This window comes from Pseudozyma hubeiensis (genome assembly GCF_000403515.1).
Source record: "Pseudozyma hubeiensis SY62 DNA, scaffold: PHS15, whole genome shotgun sequence".
In the NCBI taxonomy this organism is placed as follows: Eukaryota; Fungi; Basidiomycota; class Ustilaginomycetes; order Ustilaginales; family Ustilaginaceae; genus Pseudozyma; species Pseudozyma hubeiensis.
In genome coordinates, this window is record NW_012133797.1 from 602,757 (window position 1) to 620,416 (window position 17,660).

Sequence of the window (17,660 nt, forward strand, 5' to 3'; positions counted from 1 at the left end):
ATAGAAAGAGGGGTCTAACAACCAAAATCCACACTCTGCTATGAGGGTTCGACATGAAAGAGACCACACAAGTATGTTGGCATGCTGGGAAAGGATTCTCCCAATTTTGCGCAATGCTGCCTGAGAGAGGGAGTGAGAGAGATCAAATGGTAGAATTACATGTTGGGGCGGGCTGCTTCGTTCTGGATCTCATGGCTGGTGGTGGGAAGGATGGATGATAGCAGCGGTGGAGTATGGTTCAGCTGTAGCAACGCCAGAGGAAGCAGAGTTCTGGTTCGGCGTCGTTTTCGCGATGTCAGAGACGGATTGAGATGGTGGTTCGATCGCTTCAGCTGACGTCAATGGTCCACGAACCTCTGCCGGCGCTGAGGAGTGCGATCTCGTCGTTGTGTCGACGTGCATCGTCTGAAGGGCTTGCGCATCGTTTCGCGTGGTTGTGTCGAGAAGCATGCTCGACTCGATGTCCGTACTTGCTACAGCCTCCGCTACGATCCCATCCTTCCCGTCGTGTGCACCGGCCTCAGCTGGAGTAGAAGGTGCAGGGGCTGCAATGGTGGAAGTCGACGCAGCCGCATCGACTGTGTCGACAGTGTTGATGTCCAAGGTCTGCTCGACGGGTTCCGATTTGACCTGGATCGCAGGTATTGGCTCGTCCGTCTCTTTGGCCATCACTTCCACCTTCACCGTCGTGCTTGAGTCCGGCAAGCTTTCCTCCACCGGCTCTGCTTTCACCGCAATCGGCTCATCCGCCGCTGCTTTCGGCTCCTCTAACTTCGACTCACTCTGTAGATCTTCGACCTTGACACTCTCGTCTTTCACTCGCTCCTGCGGTTCTTCCCCCTTGACAGGTCCCTCCTTCTGCTGACTCAGCTCCATCAGCTGCGGGTGCTGCTGAACCAGGCTCCTGCACAACAGCACCTTATCTATCCTCTCGAACAACCTCTCCTCTTCCGCACTCATCTCCCTCTCCTCCTTTCCTTTTCGGGTCGTCTGCCTCCACGGTCTGATCTCTCCCGCAAAACTTTGCAGCGTCATCTTCTCCACCGTCCCGACCATCCTTTCCAACCCTTGCGCTTTGATCATGACTGCTGCTAGTTGTGCTTCTTTCACCTCTGCTTTGCTCCTCCGCCTCTCGATCATCGCGGCGTCACCGTATTCTAACACGTCTAAGGCTGTACTCAGCTGCAACGATGCGAAGAACCAATTTACGAAAAGAGAGTGAGAGAACTCTCTGACCTCGAAGATCGTTCTTCCAGGGAACAGGAGTGAGATCCAGAAGGGTGGTTCGGGGGAGATCAAGAGACACAGTTCGAACGCGAGAAGGGAGAAGAGCGTGGAGAGTCTCCAGAAGGAAATCCCGTCGTTCCGACCATTAATCCAGCCGACGGTGGCATAGAGCACAGGGTTGATGGTGTAGAACGAGACGAGTTGCAGCAGACCGTGGTGGAGATAGTCACGGGTGGTGGATTGGGTGCCAGTCCAGGTGGTGATAGATGGACCGAAGCGATCGTATGCGAAACGAAGTGTTGGGTTGGAGAGCACATCGTGCGCCTGACGTAGCGCGATGAAGATCGTCTCGTCAGTTGTAGAGGAAATTTTGTCGGGATGGTAGAGTCTTGCCAGGGAGCGAAAGGATCGGCGTATCCCTTCCGCATCGACATCGGTGGGCAGCGAGAGTAGAGTGTAGAAGTTGGGTGGGGTGGAGAGCGTGGACTGTACGAGTTGGTATATGAGGGTGGAGATGATGATGATGGTTCGAGAGAGCTGGACGTGCGTGTTGCGGAGGTGAGGAGAGGTGGGAGGTGGGGGTCGGAGGATGGAAAGCGAGTAGAGGAGGTTGAGGAGGAGGGTGGAACCGAACGAGGGGAACCACCACCAGGTGAGGAGCGAGCCGAGTTGCAGCAGATCTGCTTTCATGGTCGATAGAAGCGGTGTCTGCTCATCAGTGATGAAGCGAACATTCCGATGAGCGGGGCGATGGTGTTGTGTGTGTGTTGAGAGTGGATGATTGTTGAGGACAAGGTGTTGTTCTCCGTGTCACTTCGAATGAGTCGCGCAACACGCAAGTTGAATTAGATAATCATGACATTGCCTCCATCAAACGAGCGTTTTTCATTTCTGAGATTTTTTTGCTTCAGAAAGTGCAGTTTCTTCCAAAAGAAGGGTCCTTCGAAATGACACTCTCTGCTCGGCTTCATCCTTCCTTTGCCTCACACCCATCCCATCGTCCCTGTCTGAATCGGGATCAGAGGCACCATCGAACAATGCCACCGAAACGCAAAGCACCCTCATCTGCTGCTGGCGGAAGCAGCAGCAGCAGAAAATCCACCAAATCACGCAAACCTCAACCGCAACGCAAGGCACCCAAAATTGCCTCCCCCTTGGACATGTTCATCCGTCGATCCGACGACGAAGCCGATTCCGACGACGACGACACACCCACTCCTCTCCAACAGCAACTCGTGACTCGAAGCGCTCAAGACGAGTACGAGCCCGAATCCGACGAAGCATCACACATCTCTTCCGGTGAGGAGCAAGAGGATAGCGAAGAAGAACATGTGCCCCGAGTCAAGACTGTTGCAGCGACAAATCTGGCGTTCCTGGAGGGACTTGATAAGAACAAGTCGCTCGCAGTGTCGCAGAAGGATGCGAAGCAGAAGGCGAAGGAGTTGAAGAGGAGCGATAGGAGGGAGTTTGAGGAAGAGCGGAGGAGGAGAGGTGCCGAGGAGAAGGAGAGGTTGAAGAAGGCCTTGGAAGAGTTTGAGGAGGAAGAAGATGAGTTTTCGGACGAGGACTTTTCGGAGGACGACGAGGAAGACGATATGGCGAGAATCGGAAGGAAGCAGAATTACCAAGAGTATAGTGATGTTTCCGAGGGAGAGGAGGTGGGTGGTTCATCGGACGAAGAAACCGCGCCGGTGAAGAAGACCATCAAGACCACGAAGAGGAAAGCTGCCGATGAGGAGGAGGATGCGGAAGCGGTGTACATGGCACGGTTGGGGAAGAGGAAGGCGAGGGAGCAGTACGAGGGAGAGTTGGAAAGGCAGAAGAGGGTGAACGCCAAGTTGCCCGTCAGAAAGCTCGATGGAGAGGTATCGGAGGATGACGATTTGGATAGCAGTGACCAGGACCTCGACGACGACGATCAAGAGCAAGATGAGTTCCGACAGGACTCCGAGCCGGAAGGCCTAGGCTCGTCAGACGAAGACGATCTGTCCACAAAACCATCCCAACGATCCAGTCGAGCAGTCCACGCTCCGCTGCCCACCAATACCGCCTCCGATCCAGCCTCGGACCTGCCCGTCACCACGGCCACCCCAACCACGCTCTCCTCCATCACCCACTCCTCTCGCTTCAACCTCACCGCCCCCTACGAAATCCTCCTCACCTCGCACCCCTGTCGCCTGCCCCCACCTCCCGCCTCCACCTCCACCAAATCTTCCCGCTCCTACACCCGCACCGTCCTGCAACCCGCCGCGCAACGAACGCTCCTCCTCGCGCGCAACCAGATCGCCTCGCTCGCCTCCCAGATCATCTCCGACCCGGAGGTCAACCTCGGTCTGCTCCGACGTCTCTCGGTCTTTGCCTCCGCGACCGTCAGCGCCCCACCCGAGAAGATACCCGAGATTCGTCTCGAGCAATCCGCTGCCAAAGCCGAGGGTCGACCGCATACTGCGCGACCAACTTCGATTCCGGTGCCGGTGGGGGTGAGGCAGATGGCGATGCTGTCGATGCTGGCGGTGTTCCTGGATGTACTGCCGGGTTACAGGATCAGGAGCTTGACGGAGAAAGAGAGGGAGGAGAAGGTCGGGCAGGAGGTGGCGAGACGCAGGGAGTTCGAGAGCGGACTGGTGGAGGTGTACAAGGCGTTTTTGCAGATGTGCGAGGCCGAGATCAAGACTTCTTCCGCTCCCGGGACAAAGACCGGGTCGACGGTGTTGGAAGTAGCTGCGATTAAGGTGTTCACCACCCTCGCTACGCGTGCGGTGCACTTCAACTTCCGCACCAACATCCTCGGCGTCGTTGTCGCAAGAATGTCCCGCCGTACGTGGAAGGCGGAAGAGGAGGATTGCTACCAAGCCATCTGCACGGTCGTCAAGGAAGACCTGACGGGGGAAGTCGGGCTGGAAGTGGTACGGTTGATCCACCGGATGACCAAGGAGAGGCGGTACAAGGTGAACAGCAGGGTGTTGGATGTGTTGCTGTTCCTGCGCTTGAAGGATGAACTGGGAAACAAGCGGTCCAGCACGACCACGTCTACGGATCCGGACGCGGAGGCGGAGAAGGAGAGGAGAGAGTACGCGGAGCGCAAGGCGCAAATGAAGGCACGCGAAGGCAAAGGGAAAAAGGGTGGAGGCAAAGGTGTCACCTCGAAAGAAGTTCGAAAGGGTCTCGCAACGCATCTCAGCAAGAAGCAGGTCAAGAAGCAGCGCCAACTGCGCGAGATCGAGGACGAGATGAAGGAGGCAGAGGCGACGGTGGATCTGGCCGAGAGGGAGAGGAACCAGACCGAGACGTTGAAGCTCGTCTTTGTGCTGTACTTCACCGTGCTCAAGCGGGAGGTGGGGGAGGTGGGGTTGGGTGTGCTGGAGAGTACGTTGAAGGGGTTGAGTATGTACGCGCACCGGGTGAATGTGGATTTCTTCCGGGATCTGTTGGCGGTGCTGAAGAAGCACGTTGCGGTCAACGCTGCGTTGTTGGAGGAGGAATCTGGAGCGATGGAAAGCGATGCGGAGGGATCGGATGACGACGATGACGAAGCGGATAACGTGCTACTGGATCAAACAACGCTCACCCGCACCATCCGCCACATCATCCTCGCGCTCAAGACGATCTTCGACCTCTTCCTCGGTCAGATCGAAGGCTCCATCCTCAACCTCGACCTTACCGATGTCCTCTCGCACTTCTACTACACGCTGTTCCACCTTCCGTTCGTATCCGAATCGCACCTGCTCGTCACCGCTTCGTCGGCGTCGATCGTCGATCTGGCGCTCGACTCGCTCTACTCGATCCTCATCAAGTCCCGCACGCGCTTCTCGCCGCACATCCTGGCTGCGTTCGCCAAACGTCTCGCCATCGTCACGCTGCACCTCCCCGTCAGCTCGACGTCCGGTCCGCGCAAGGTTTTGGGGTTGATCGCCCACCTGCTGACGAAACAGTCGACCTCGGCGAGCGCAGATAGCCAGCTGGCACTGCTGGATCTGGAAGACAGAAGTCGAAACGGACACTACCAGGCCTTGGGCAAGAACCTCGCTACAAGTGGAGTGTTGGAGAGCGGTCAGACGGTGCTGTGGGAGCTGTGCCAGCTGACGAGGATGGGGAGCGACGAGTTGGGAGAGGAAGCGGAACGCGTTTGGAGGCTGAAGGATTCCCAGCAGTAGATGCAGCGCACAAAGGACCCTATGTCACAGGATTCATCGCAGATCAAACTGGTGGAAGCCTCAATAGAACATCACCCACACGAGCGCCCGAGTCTGGTCAGATAGCCTTGTGATAGCTGTGCAGTCAACAAGTCTACAAGACAAAGTGGAACGCCGTTTGGAGGTCGAAGAATTCCCAATCAGTAGATGCATACTTCTGTACGTCGCAGATAAAACGAGAAGCTCTCAATGGACGATTCAACCCACGCTTGATACTTGGACCTGTTCGAACCGGGTCAGATAGCTCAGCCGGTCACGTGTCTCGAAAGGGGGAGCGGATGGCGTTCGGAGAGTCTCAAGGTTCTCAGGCAGTGATCCAAGTCAAATCCTGGTGACCAGAGCGCTCGAGTCGCGTCAGATAGCCTTGTAGGAGCTGTCCAGTCAAGGAGTCTTCAAGACAAAGCAGAACGCGTTCGCAAGGTCGAAGCTCTTCCCAGCAGTAAAGTCGACTCGAGTCGACGTCGGATAGCCTTGCAGGTGCAGTGCAGTCACAAGTCTGTAAGACGAAGAGAGATCGCAAGAGTCTCAGGCAGTGATCCCAACGTACACGCTGCAAAAAGTGGACAATGCCTCAAGCCTGGACTAGACGAACGTTGTTTGGAGATGTGTGCAGTCAAGCGTCACGAGTTTGCTCAAGATTCTCAGCAGTCAACACCGCGCAGTCGAGTCAAGCCAGAGTTGTAGCAGCTGCGTCCCGTCACCAGCCTGCAAGACGAAGCATGGATCGCATCCAGAACATCAAGACCCGCAGGTCATGCAATGCAGAAACCCTGCACCATCTCTCACTCGTATCTGCGTCTGTGCTCAAAGTCACCCAACACACACCATCTCCCACTCTAATCGCAATCTCAAACAAAATGTCCATATTTCGCACCCTCCACCCTACTGGAACGACTGAAGCGTAAACGGGCACACCACATCATTCACCTGCGTGTTGGTCTCCTTCCTGCCCACCAACCCTCTAATGTTCATGGCCAGACTCAACGCCAAGTTCAACGTCGGCCTCGTGGTACCGTCGTAGTTCGGACCGCAACCCTTGTACCAATCCTGGAACGTCTGGTCTCCGCTAGCGTTGAGGCTGACGTAGCTCATCTCGACGGGGAAGTTGAACGGTGTCAGACCTCTGCCTTTGAACGAGAGGTTGTCCATGTGACCCTTTCCAACCTTCTGGTAGGTATTGAGATCGGTGACTTCCAAGGTCAAGTCGGTTGCATGCGTTGGTAACCATCCGTTTCTGTTGTTGGCTCGGAGGTTGAAGCCCATGGTCATGCTGAAGTTGGTCGGAGAGTGCGAGACTTGCATACTGGCGCCGTTGGGGATCGCCGTGACGGGATTGGTGGATAGAATGGCGAAGGTCGGAACGCGCGGGATGACAAAGAAGAGCATGACACCGAGTGCGACGAGGACGAAAAAGGCAATAAAGACAGCGACGCGAGGACTCAACCATCCCCACAGATGATCTTGACCCGAGACCCAGAGCTGATACTTGCGTTTGCGATTGGTGCGTTTGCGACGACGTTTGGTATTGCGGGTCATGTCGCGCAACTCCTCCTTGGTGTATTCGTTGCCGAGAGCGGGGACGGTGATGAGTTCGATGCCTGTGGTCGAGTCGGCGTTGCGTGCACCCATACCGGAGGGACCGTTGGTTGCAGCGCCTGCGGATGTGTACTGGCTGTTGCGATTGGCGCCGGAGAGCGGGAAGCTGGCGGAATCGCGTTGGTTCTGCTGCTGTTGGATGATGGAACGACGAGGATCGGCATTGCGGACATCGAAACCAAACGCCTCGGAGGGCAACAGCGATTTGCGATTGTTGACGCCGGCAGGACTGTCAGAGTAAGGAGTCTCGATGAGGGATGGCTTGCTAGCGTCCCAGTATGCGTCGTTCTGGCTCGCGAGACCGGAGGTGGATGATCGGTGCGGGACGGGACGGGTCATGTTGAAATCATCGTAGACGTTCCAATCCTCGTCGTCGTCGTCGTCTTCGAGGTCCTCGTCATCGCGTTCTTCGCCAGGTGCGCGTGCATAGCCGTGCGAGTTGGTAGGACGTGCATCGTAGGCCCCAGTTCCTGCTACGGGCAGCGAAGGCGAGTCCATGGAGGCTCGTACGGGGTAGTCATACTGTGTTTGATGGGTGTTGTTGGCAGCGTGTGGCGTGCTGTAGGCATCAGCAGCCGAGGCGTATTGATATGGGTTGGACATGGTACCGCTTCTGTCCGGGCCAGCGATGAAGGTGTGGTGGTTGTGGTAGTGATGGACAAGGAATGCAATGTCGGAAAATAGGAGGAGGTCGAGGCTCGTGTGTTAGCTGTGGTGCGTTGGCAAATTCAATCTGCGTCGCTGTCACACTCCCTTAGCCGCCAAATGGGCGTAAAGTCACGGCTCGAACCCTTTCTTGGCTGAGATTTGGGCTGAGGAATGTGAGCATCGCAGCCACGCTTCTCCGACGCTCCGTTTGCGCGTTTCAGGGTTCAATAATGGATTGATGCACCGAAATTGTGCTCTGCTTGGCTGCCGTGGGCTGAAAGGTGAATTCGAGATTTTCTGAATCCAACACTTACACTTTTTGAGGCATCACACACACACACCCGCACGCACAGCCGAGCTCACTCTGTCGGCATCCCACCTGCCACGCCAATCACCCTTAATGCTGACACCATCTAATGATAAAAAATGCATCCAATCTCGTCAAGGCATGTGAATGATCTGGCACTCGTGTCAAGTAGGCGCAGGATGATCGTCCCTGTTCGCACCCTTGGCACGCTCCTGACTAGCCTTGAACCTTTTCAGCAGCATCACCGACGGCGGAGGTTGCGCATCCACGAATCCAGGCACCAACGCAGGAGACATGGCATACGGATCGCTGTGCACACTTCCACCGCTAGCGCTGCCTTTGCGCGACGGCATCGGCGAAGCTTCTCGCGACACGTTGCGGCTGCTCGCTGAAGAGTGCATCGATCCCGGTGTGCTGCGTCCCCTAGCTGCTGACGACCGGGGTGCGATCCAAGGCTCCGGTGAACGAGATCGAGGAGGCGAACGTGACACCGATTTGCTGTGTCGTCGCGAATCCTTATACTGAGACGTGCTTCCCAGCATCAGCCCCGGTTCAATATGTGGCAGCGATGGAGATTGCGCTAGGTGCCGTTGCCTCGCAGTTCCCTGATGATACGGTGATGCGTCCAGAGATCCTCCTCCTCCTCCACCGCCCCCATCTCCACTGATCGATGAAGCCGCGTTCCCGCTTGATCCCGACGTCCTGCCCAGCAGTGCCGCGTATAGTCCGTTTGGAACGATTCCCCTCGCTCCCGCTTCATGCTCCCGCCTACCCTTCTGTCGTGCGCTATCGTCCGCCTTCGCCTGCGTCACCGTATCCCTCCTCTCCTGCTGCTGTTGTGCCAGCAGTATGTGCTCCAACTCGGCAGGCGCGCCAACCTCTTCTCGTTCAGAATCGCTCGACCACTGATCCGCGTCTTCCCATTCTTTCGCCCATCCAGAAGGCCTCAGCCGCATTCGAGATTTGGCGTTCCTTCCTCCACGTCCACCTCGTCCTGCTCGGCCTGGAGCAGCCGTGCCTCCACGTCCCGCCACCACTGCACGGAACACCGCCTTGCGTCGCCAATTGTCTGTTCCGACCGACACCTTTGCTGCACTGCATCGGAACCAGGCTCGCAGCAGCAGCGTTGACAATGCTTCGTGGTCAAAGTGGGTGATGCACCTAATCGTAAGCATTGGCACTTCCCCTGCCGACGCTGTACCCGCTTTCGGTGAGAAGCCAGCGGTGATGCTGCTTCTCGGCATCGCATCCAGCGCAGGCAGAGCTGCGTTTCCCGGAACAGCATTGTCCGCATCCTCCATCACCCATTCCACCGACCGCAACCACCACACCTGGTCAGCCTCTGGCATCACTGCTTCCCCCGCCCTTGGCTTCTTGCGATACAGATCCATCCGCCACCCCCTCACCGTCAGCCAGTGCACTTTCCACTTGCCCATCTTGGTCGATCTTCTGGCCGACGCTTTCCCTGCATTCGCGCCTTTGAGAACATACACCCAGCCTTCAAAGTACGGCTCCAAGCACGGCGCATCGGTATCAGGTCCAGCATCTTGCTCATCTCCCCACGTCCGGTCGAACATACCCTTGTTACCGCCCGAGGCTGCACCATCGACACGCAGAGTTTCACCCAAGCTGATGGGTGGGATGTAGACGCGTTCGGTCGGAATGCTCCACTGCAACTCGAGCAGTTCGTACGGTCGGATTCGATACGCAGCAACCGTCTTCCACTCGTCCAGCTCGCATCCGTTGGCAGACGATAGAACGGCGTACTTGGCAGAGAGCGGATGAGAGGCGTCCTTGACTCCACGAGAAATTTCATCTAGTCGGATGCCCGCAATGTACAGATCGCGCGTGTCAGCCGGAGCAGCTGCGGCAAAGGGCGATGAGGGTGCCGCAGCTGCATCCCCCGAGGATTGCTTGCGCAAGATCGGCGGCGTCGCCGTGGCTTGCCTCACGGTTCGCTGTTTCACGGTCGAGAATCCTTCATCGTCATCTATACCTCCGGGTGCACCTTTGAGCATGTCCAACAGCTCCATCCGCGGTCCATCTCGACGTTGACTCGTCTCAGGCACGAGTTTCCTAATGTTCGTCTTGGGCAGCGATGAGTTGCGCACCGGTGAGGATATCACATCGGGCATCGGTGGGACGTCATCTCTGGCTGAGCGCGATCGCAAGACATCGGCGGCGGTGACGGTCTTGCTGCGTGGCCGCAGAGGCGAAGTGCTCGACGAGGGCGAGCCGGACAACAAAGCTTCCGATGGCTGGACCGGACTCGACAGGGCTGCAAGCGTGGACGAGGGTGCTGGCGACGGGCTGGATGGCTCTTCGGACAAAGGTGCTGCCTCGGCTTGCGTACCCCACTGCATGATGGACGTATCGTCATCCTGCGTCGTCATCAAAGCGGCAGATGCGGACGGGGGCGAGTACGAGTCAAGGGATGCGAGCGAGTTGAAGGACTCGCATGCCCCGGGCTGAGTGTAGAAGATGGCGGGCGGTGCGGTGCTTGCAGTGCTGCCGGGGTTGATGCGGATTGGTCGCCGCGGAGGGGTAGCGGCGTAGGGATGCAGGCTGTCGGCTCGTGGCGAAGCGGCGTAACCGGAAGCGGCGTGACTGCCTGCAGACGAAGCATGGAAGCTGGGTGACGAGACAGCATTCATCCGGGGCGACGACGCAGCCTCGCTATCAAATGTGCTGCTCGAGGCAATCGTCGGAGTCGAATTGCAACTGTGCGCTGGCGAGCTCTGCTCGCGACGAGCATGCCACTGCGACAACCTCGACCTCGCCTGTGCTTCCTCCAACTTGGCATTACGATCGCCTGTGACCAGTGACGCATCCAGGCGGACCGAAACTTCTTCGATTGCACTCGACGAGTGCGAGTGGGATGTCTCTGAAGCGCTGACGTCGGAGCTGATGGTGGCAATGTTGCTGGTTGCTTCCCAATCGGAGGTTGCAGAAGGAGGCGAAGTGGCGAGTGAGGAAGTAGAGATCTGACGGGCAACTGGTGCAGGCGGCGAGCCGACCACATCGCCGCTGCTTGCTGACCTTGCCGGCGAGCCGCCGGTGCCAAGAGCGCGCGAAGACAGGGAGCGAGGGATACTGCGCGAGCGAGGCGATGCCGTTGCGTACTGCTTCGTCGAAGGAGGAGGCAACGCGACTTGGGTCTGGCGCGGGCTGTATGCGCTGTCAAAGTTGGGCAGCGGCGGTACGGGAGGAGGTTGTGTGGGTCGTGCAACGGAGGCCGGACTGGGATTGCTGCGCGAGGGACGCTTGTTGAATCGGTTTGTGCCAGCTACAGAGGCTGCTAGCGAGGCGGCAAGGTCGCTCAAATCGGGTGGGGGGCAGGCAATGGATCTGGGGAGCGCATAGGTGCGATGTTTGACCACCTTGTCATGACTGGCAACGGGAGCGATCTTTGCATGAGCGGAAGCATTGACGGCGTCCTGATAGAAGCGGTAGGAGAGCGACGGATCGTAGTCGGGCGCGTTGGCTGTTAGGAGAGCGGCGTCTTTGATGGAGCCGATGGTCTGACTCGGCTCGACGTGAATGCGCAACCAAATATCCTTTGGCACGATGCGGACGTGGATCGGAAGACGCGCCGGCTTTTCGAACGTGCGTGTCTTTGGGCTCTGAACGGTCTCGGTGTACGCTGGCCGATGAAAAGGTCGAGTCGACGATGAAGGCGACGAGGATGCTGTTGCGCCCACTGCGCCCGTACGATCGGGGAAGCTATGTTGCGATGAGGACGATGCCGATGTTGAGCTGGTGGATCGAGTAGTAGCAAGCGAAGACTTGTGCTGCAGCGATTGGTCTACTGCAAGAGCGGAGCGCAATCCGCCTGACGAAGGCCCCGCTTGCACTGACGACATTGCAGCGTATGGATCCATGCTGTGCGGAATGCGCCTATGAACGCTCTGATTGTTCGAGAAAGGGCGAAGAGGAAGCTGGCGTTCCGGCGCGCAGTCTGGAGTACGGGGCCGCGGTGCGCCCTTTGGATTAGTGTGCCATCCGAGAGAAAGGGCGAAGGTGTGATCGATTGGTCGATCGACGGAGTAGAGCGAGATGTGACAGCCGTGATGAGGAGGAGAAGGAGGAGGAGGAGGAGGAGAAGGATGAGGAGAAAGAGGAGCATGGAGAGATGTCTGTTTGGCTCGTTTCCCTTTTTCCTTTAGCCGGCTCGGAACGCCAACCTAAAAAGTGCAAATTGGCCGCGTCGGCACTCTGTCACTAACCGAGATGAAAGATCTGAATCTCTCGTCGTTTAGTGCCGTCTGTGTCATTTGGCGGCTAAGTTGAGGCCCATTATTCTCTGTAATTGGCTTTGCTGCAGTGCATTGCGTCTGGATTCATGCTTTGGTCGCTTCCGTTCTCGTGCTTCCATCTGGCCCTTTTCATGCGGGGTTCAGCACGGATCTCGACCATCCACCACAAGAGCCGATTCGATCCTTCTTCTCCGTCCATCTTCTCGCTCTCCATCAAACGTCGTACTCTGGATCCTTTGGCACACATAGCAATGAACAGACAGGGAGAGGAGTGCTGAGTAGAGACCTTGCTTTTGCAGTGCGAATAACAATAAAATGAGAAGAGGGAGGGTATCAAATACGAATAATTCAGGGATTTCTTCAGTGAGTGTATGGAGTCGAGCCCGAGCAGCTAGACAGACACCTTTATGAGGCAGCGCCACAATCAGTACAGCGAGCCTTTGAGACTTCGAGGCCAGCCGTAGTCCATCATCTCATCGTCCCAATCCGGAGGCAGCTCCAACGATCCGCGACGGTCACGCGCGCGTTTCTTGATCGCCTTGGCGCGTGCAGCTGCCACCGAGTTGATGGCGGCAACCGCGTTCCGTCCGCCTCCCGTCTTGCTGTCCCAGATGCCCGGTCCTCCTGGCAAGTTGACCAACATGTGACGCGGACGAGGGGTTCCGGACTTGCTCGTCGCCGACACTGCAGGCCACAGATCCCTTTCGTCCATGTCGTCCTCTTCGTCCTCTGCCGACTTGATCGACTGCACCGATCGACGGCTGCGCACCAGCTTGGGCGGCGCTTTGCGAGGCGCAGCAGGCGATCGGGAAGCGTTCGAAGCCATGCGTGGGTCCATACTGCTTCGGCGAGTGGGGCGTCCCGATTTACGACGCATCGACGACGACGTCGGCGAAGTCGAGACCAGCGCCATGTCGTCGTATGACGCCGTCAGATCCGAGAGCGCTCGCGCAGATGCCTTCTTGCCAAGACGCGCGTGCACCACTTCTTGACCGGCTGCCCGCGTCGTCGCTCGCTTCTTTTGCATCGCCGTCTTGCGCTCTTCCTCCAGCAGCTCTTCCGCATCCAGATCAGAGCCTTCTTCCTCCTCCTCATCTTCTCCTTTGCCTCCCTCACGCTCTGCTAGCTCGTCCTTGTCGGCGTCCGATGCATCGCTGTCGTCCGACTGCCACACGCGACCTTCCCGTGGACGCTCGGGACGAACGCCCAGCTGAGGCAGAGGAACCACTGCAACACCGCGAGCATCGGGTCGACGCGGCAGCCACGGAGATGGCGCAGGCGTGCTTACCGAAGGATCCAGCGAAATACGTTTCTGCGATAGGGGCGACGACGCAGCGTGCGAGCTACTGGCGTTGTGCAGCGACGACGCCGATTTGCTCGCCGCAGACGCTGCATAGCCGCTCACCGCCGACGACTTGCGCGAGAGCGTGCTCTCGGGGGAATCGATGCGAGCCAACGACGCGTTCATCGTGTGCTTCTGATTCGGTCCCGCTGCAGCAACCGGCAGCTCGTCGTTGAGGTGCTTGCGCTCCACAGCCTCTGTGTCCTGCGGGAAAATCACCTCGTGCTTGAGCATCGTCGGCCCAGCGTAACGGATCGTCTTTTCGCTGTCGGTGGTGGCCTTTCGCATGATGGAGCCCACGGCGCGCGAGATCGACTTTTTCTCGCTTGCGCCTTCGCGTGACGTCGCCTTGGCGGGTGCGGCCGAACCCGACACGACAGGAGGCGAGGCGACGGCGCCTTGACCGACACGGTTGCTGCTCTTGCTGGGCGAGCTCTGATGCTGCTCGGCGGCAGACTCGTCGCCTCCAAGCTGCGACGAAGCAGTGGCGCGGCTGGTCGAGCTTGCCTGTCGACGCTGGTTGTTGCGTCGTGTCTGTGCCAGCACCTCGGCTCCGAGCGCCGCCACTTCGTCTTCGTGCCTTCGACGGATCTCCTCGGCCTTGCTGGCAGTGAGACCCAGACCGGTATTCTGACGGGTCGCCCCTTCACTGGGAGCACCCGACTCGGATGCGACCGCTCGATTGGCTCTTCCCAGAACTTGGCTTCCGCTCATGGCCGAGTCGCCGTTGGAATGCTCCGACAGCATCGACGCTTCGAGACCACCTGCACTAGGCTCCTCGGCAGCAGGCGAGGCGACGAATGCATCGTTGCCTGCAAACAAGCCGCTGACGGGGCGCGCCGTATCGATGCTGGTTAGCAGCGATTGGCGTTTGTCGTTCTCGGCGGTCGGCGGCGCGTTGACGATCGCGCTGACCAGAGGAGGCTGCTCGGCTACTTCCAAGGATAGCGGCATGGGTTCGTCGAGGACGGCGGGAACGGTCGATGGCGCCTGCACCGTCGCATCCGAAGGAACTGCAACCGAAGCGTCATCGAGTGCAGTAACGCTTGTTGAGGGTGCCGTCGCTGCAGCGCCGTTGACTGCGGCGGTGCTGTCTGTCGGATCCTGCGCTGTTGTGTCGGTGGACGCTACTAGGGCAGGAGTCGAATCTCTCGCCGCCTCATCAGCCTGCGCTGGTGCTTGTGCCGCTAGCTTTTCGGCCTGCTCGCGTTCCATGCGCGCCTTTGCCTCTCTTTCTCGTCGTCGACGACGCACCCATGCCATTCCAGAATCGTCGTCCTCCTCGTTCTCGTTGGCCTCCATGTACGCAGCAATACCCTTGTAGTCTGAGCCGTTGGGGGTGGTGGCGAGAGACGGAGGGCCACTTCCTCCGAGACTGCGACGTGACGCCTCGCGGGCCAGACCGGCAAATCCCCACTCGATGAACTCGGGCTCGTCTTGGGCGGGCAGATCGTTAACGCGGCGAGCGCGGATCTTGGTGCCGTCCGGAAGCGTGACCATGCCTGTGCCGCCAGGGCGTGCGAGACGGATGAGCTCCTTTCGGCGAGCACGCTCGTCCTCGTCGCCCGAGCTGATGGCACCTGTGCGGCTGCGAGAGCGCCGACGTGTTTGGGAGGATTTGCGTTTAACCTTGGAACTCGAGGAGCTTGCCCTTCCGCGCTCTTCTTCATCGTGATCCGATGCTGGTCTGCGTGTAGCGTCTGCGCTGGTGCCGTCGGAAAGGCTGCCTGTGCTCTTTCGACGAAGACTATGACCATCCTCGGAACGGTCGTCGCCATCGGCGGAACCTATGCTCTTGGCGCTACGACGCTTGCTGCTCTTCTTGGTGTAGTACTCTGGCTTGAAGTAGGCCGAGGGCATGCCCATGAGGTACCACTTTCCCTTCATAGACTTAGCGTCGTCGTCGCTATCGTAGTCAGAGTCGGAGATGTCGGACTCTTCGGAATCCTCGACGAGTGCAGAGCCATTGAGCGACTGCATGGTGGGAAGGGCTGCTGTGGGTGTTGGCAAGGGGGCGAAACGAATGCGTGGCGACTTGGACTCAGCGGCGTCGACGGTGGACGTGGTGGAAGTGGAAGAGGTGGCTGCATGGAGCGAAGCGAGCTGCGTCGCTTTCTCCGACGTCGAGGTTGGCAAGGCGCTGCTGCCCGCGCTGACGGAGGACTGGCCGACAGAGCTCACGCTGGGCACCGAGTCTTGCGATGCGAAGCGCCTGTCGTCAAGTGGTGGGCGGGCGAGGTCCTGCGTCGAGTTGCCGAAACTGGTCGAGGGCCGCAGAGGGCGTGGTGTGATGCTGATGGAACCACTCACGAGGGCTTGTGCTGCAGCCATGCTGCGACGTGTGTTGATGATAGCATTGAGCGCGGCGAGTTCTTCCGGGTCCATGCGCTCTTCGATGGGCGAAGAGCCTGCGTGGCCGTCCGCTTGTGTTGTTGCCTTGTCCTGAGCACCATCGCTGCTGCGGCGAGAGGCACGTGCCGAAGAGCTTTTCGGGGCGTCGTCGTCACTATCGCTGTCACGAGCAGAGCGCCTGGAGGATGTAGAGGATCTGGGTACCTCGGCCGAGCGGAGTCGTTTGCGGTCGTTGGTGGGGATGGCTGTGCTTGGGAGAATGGAAGCTCCACCGCTTCCGTGACCCCAACCTGCCATCATGGCCATCTGTGCGTTGAAGTTGAGGTCTCCGAGGCCGAGGAGGAGTGCCTTCTTGGGAATACCCCAGATCTTTTCCTCATCTTTGCTCCTTGCCCTTTCACGTTCGCGCTCCTTCTCTTTTTCGCGCTCGCGGAGACGTTCCTTTTCCTTTTCTCGTTCTTTGCGCGAGGGTACAGCTGGGATATGGGTCACGACGGGAGCTGCTGCGAAAGCGACTCCAGCGGCGGTGGCAGGGTCTGCGTAGATGACGCCCGAATAAGGACGCTTGCGTGCGTTGATGAGGATCGAGGAGCGCGGAAGCAGCTGCGATGTGGATCGTGAGGTGTGGAGGCTGTGTTGGGCGGAGGCCGATGCCGGGACGAGGTCGGTGTCTAAGCTGGTGGCGCGGACATGGTCGACCGTGGCAAAGCTGCCGGAGGGTGTGGAAGCTGAACGAATGGCCCGAGGAACGCTGAATTCATTGGTGTGATGCAAAAGAGGCGAGGTGTTGCTGGTGGACAGCATGATCGAGCGTACGTGCAAAAGTGGAGAGCTGATCGCAGCGGGTGCGATGCGAAGGAAGAGTGAGCGAGACCGATGGGTGTGGTGGAGTAAAAAGCGCGCTTTCTGACCAAGACGACGTCGGCGACGGCGACGAACACGACAAGGGCAACGGCGGCGTGTGCGTCCCGACGCCAACAGTTCGGAGGCTTTCCGAATGGAGTGGGTCGTGGTCCGTCTGGTCGGTCGAATGCGAAAGTGCTGCCGTCGGTAGTCGGCCGACGAGCTCAGTCAAGAATTGGTCCGTTGAGCCAGGCTGATGTCGTGCAAGATAGTAAGACGACTAGCGTTGAGAGAAGCGGACCTGCTGTACAAGATGGTGGTGGTAGGGATCGTGTTCGTGGGTCTGTTCTGTTTTTCCAGACCAACAGATGGTGCGAATCCACGTCGAGCTCTCGTTTGGGAGGAAGGACCGTGTTATATGTGAGGCGAAGGCCAGGTGGTGGAGACACGGAAGAGAGCAAGGTTGAGGAGGAGGAGGAGGAGGAGGAGGAGGAGGCGTAGAGATAGAGAGCAGGGACGGATCATGCAATCCCGCTTACTGAACGGAAAGCGGGGTCAATTCGCAGCGAGAAGCGGACGTGGACGGTATGTGCTGACCTGCAGAGACTGAGAGCCCGAGCCTAAAAAAAGTTGGCACGTCGCGAGGCTCGGGACGCAAGCATATACTTTTGTGTGTATGTGTGTGGAGCAAGCCAAGGGCGTGACGCTTTTAGGCGAGGCGAGGCTAAAAGCCAGGCGAGGACGGTCCGTGTACTAGAGCAGGGTTCCGGGCTGAGTCGTCGTGGCAGCGGGAGAGTGGGATTGCAGTGGAGACCGTTGGGCCCCTTCTCATTTCTGGAGACTTGCTGTTGAAAAAGCGACTGCACCAGGCAGAGTCGGTTGGGCTGGGCGACTCG

At 58.5% G+C, this 17,660-nt stretch overlaps 4 protein-coding genes across 4 annotated transcripts; 1 reads left to right on the plus strand and 3 right to left on the minus strand.

The window, feature by feature from the left end:
• Positions 1–189: 189 nt before the first annotated feature.
• PHSY_001455 (hypothetical protein) lies at positions 190–1,917 on the minus strand (the record flags this gene model as incomplete). Its single annotated transcript, XM_012332085.1, has 1 exon — positions 190–1,917. The coding sequence occupies one exon, from the start codon at positions 1,915–1,917 to the stop codon at positions 190–192; it is 1,728 nt and encodes a 575-aa protein (XP_012187475.1).
• A 347-nt stretch (positions 1,918–2,264) lies between these two features.
• Positions 2,265–5,381, plus strand: PHSY_001456 (nucleolar complex-associated protein; the record flags this gene model as incomplete). The annotated part of the gene is made up of 1 exon (XM_012332086.1): positions 2,265–5,381. The coding sequence occupies one exon, from the start codon at positions 2,265–2,267 to the stop codon at positions 5,379–5,381; it is 3,117 nt and encodes a 1,038-aa protein (XP_012187476.1).
• Positions 5,382–8,135: 2,754 nt separating this feature from the next.
• Positions 8,136–11,852, minus strand: PHSY_001458 (hypothetical protein; the record flags this gene model as incomplete). The annotated part of the gene is made up of 1 exon (XM_012332087.1): positions 8,136–11,852. The coding sequence occupies one exon, from the start codon at positions 11,850–11,852 to the stop codon at positions 8,136–8,138; it is 3,717 nt and encodes a 1,238-aa protein (XP_012187477.1).
• A 799-nt stretch (positions 11,853–12,651) lies between these two features.
• Positions 12,652–16,725, minus strand: PHSY_001459 (hypothetical protein; the record flags this gene model as incomplete). Its single annotated transcript, XM_012332088.1, has 1 exon — positions 12,652–16,725. One exon carries the CDS (start codon positions 16,723–16,725, stop codon positions 12,652–12,654), a length of 4,074 nt encoding a protein of 1,357 aa, XP_012187478.1.
• Between the last annotated feature and the right edge of the window lie 935 nt (positions 16,726–17,660).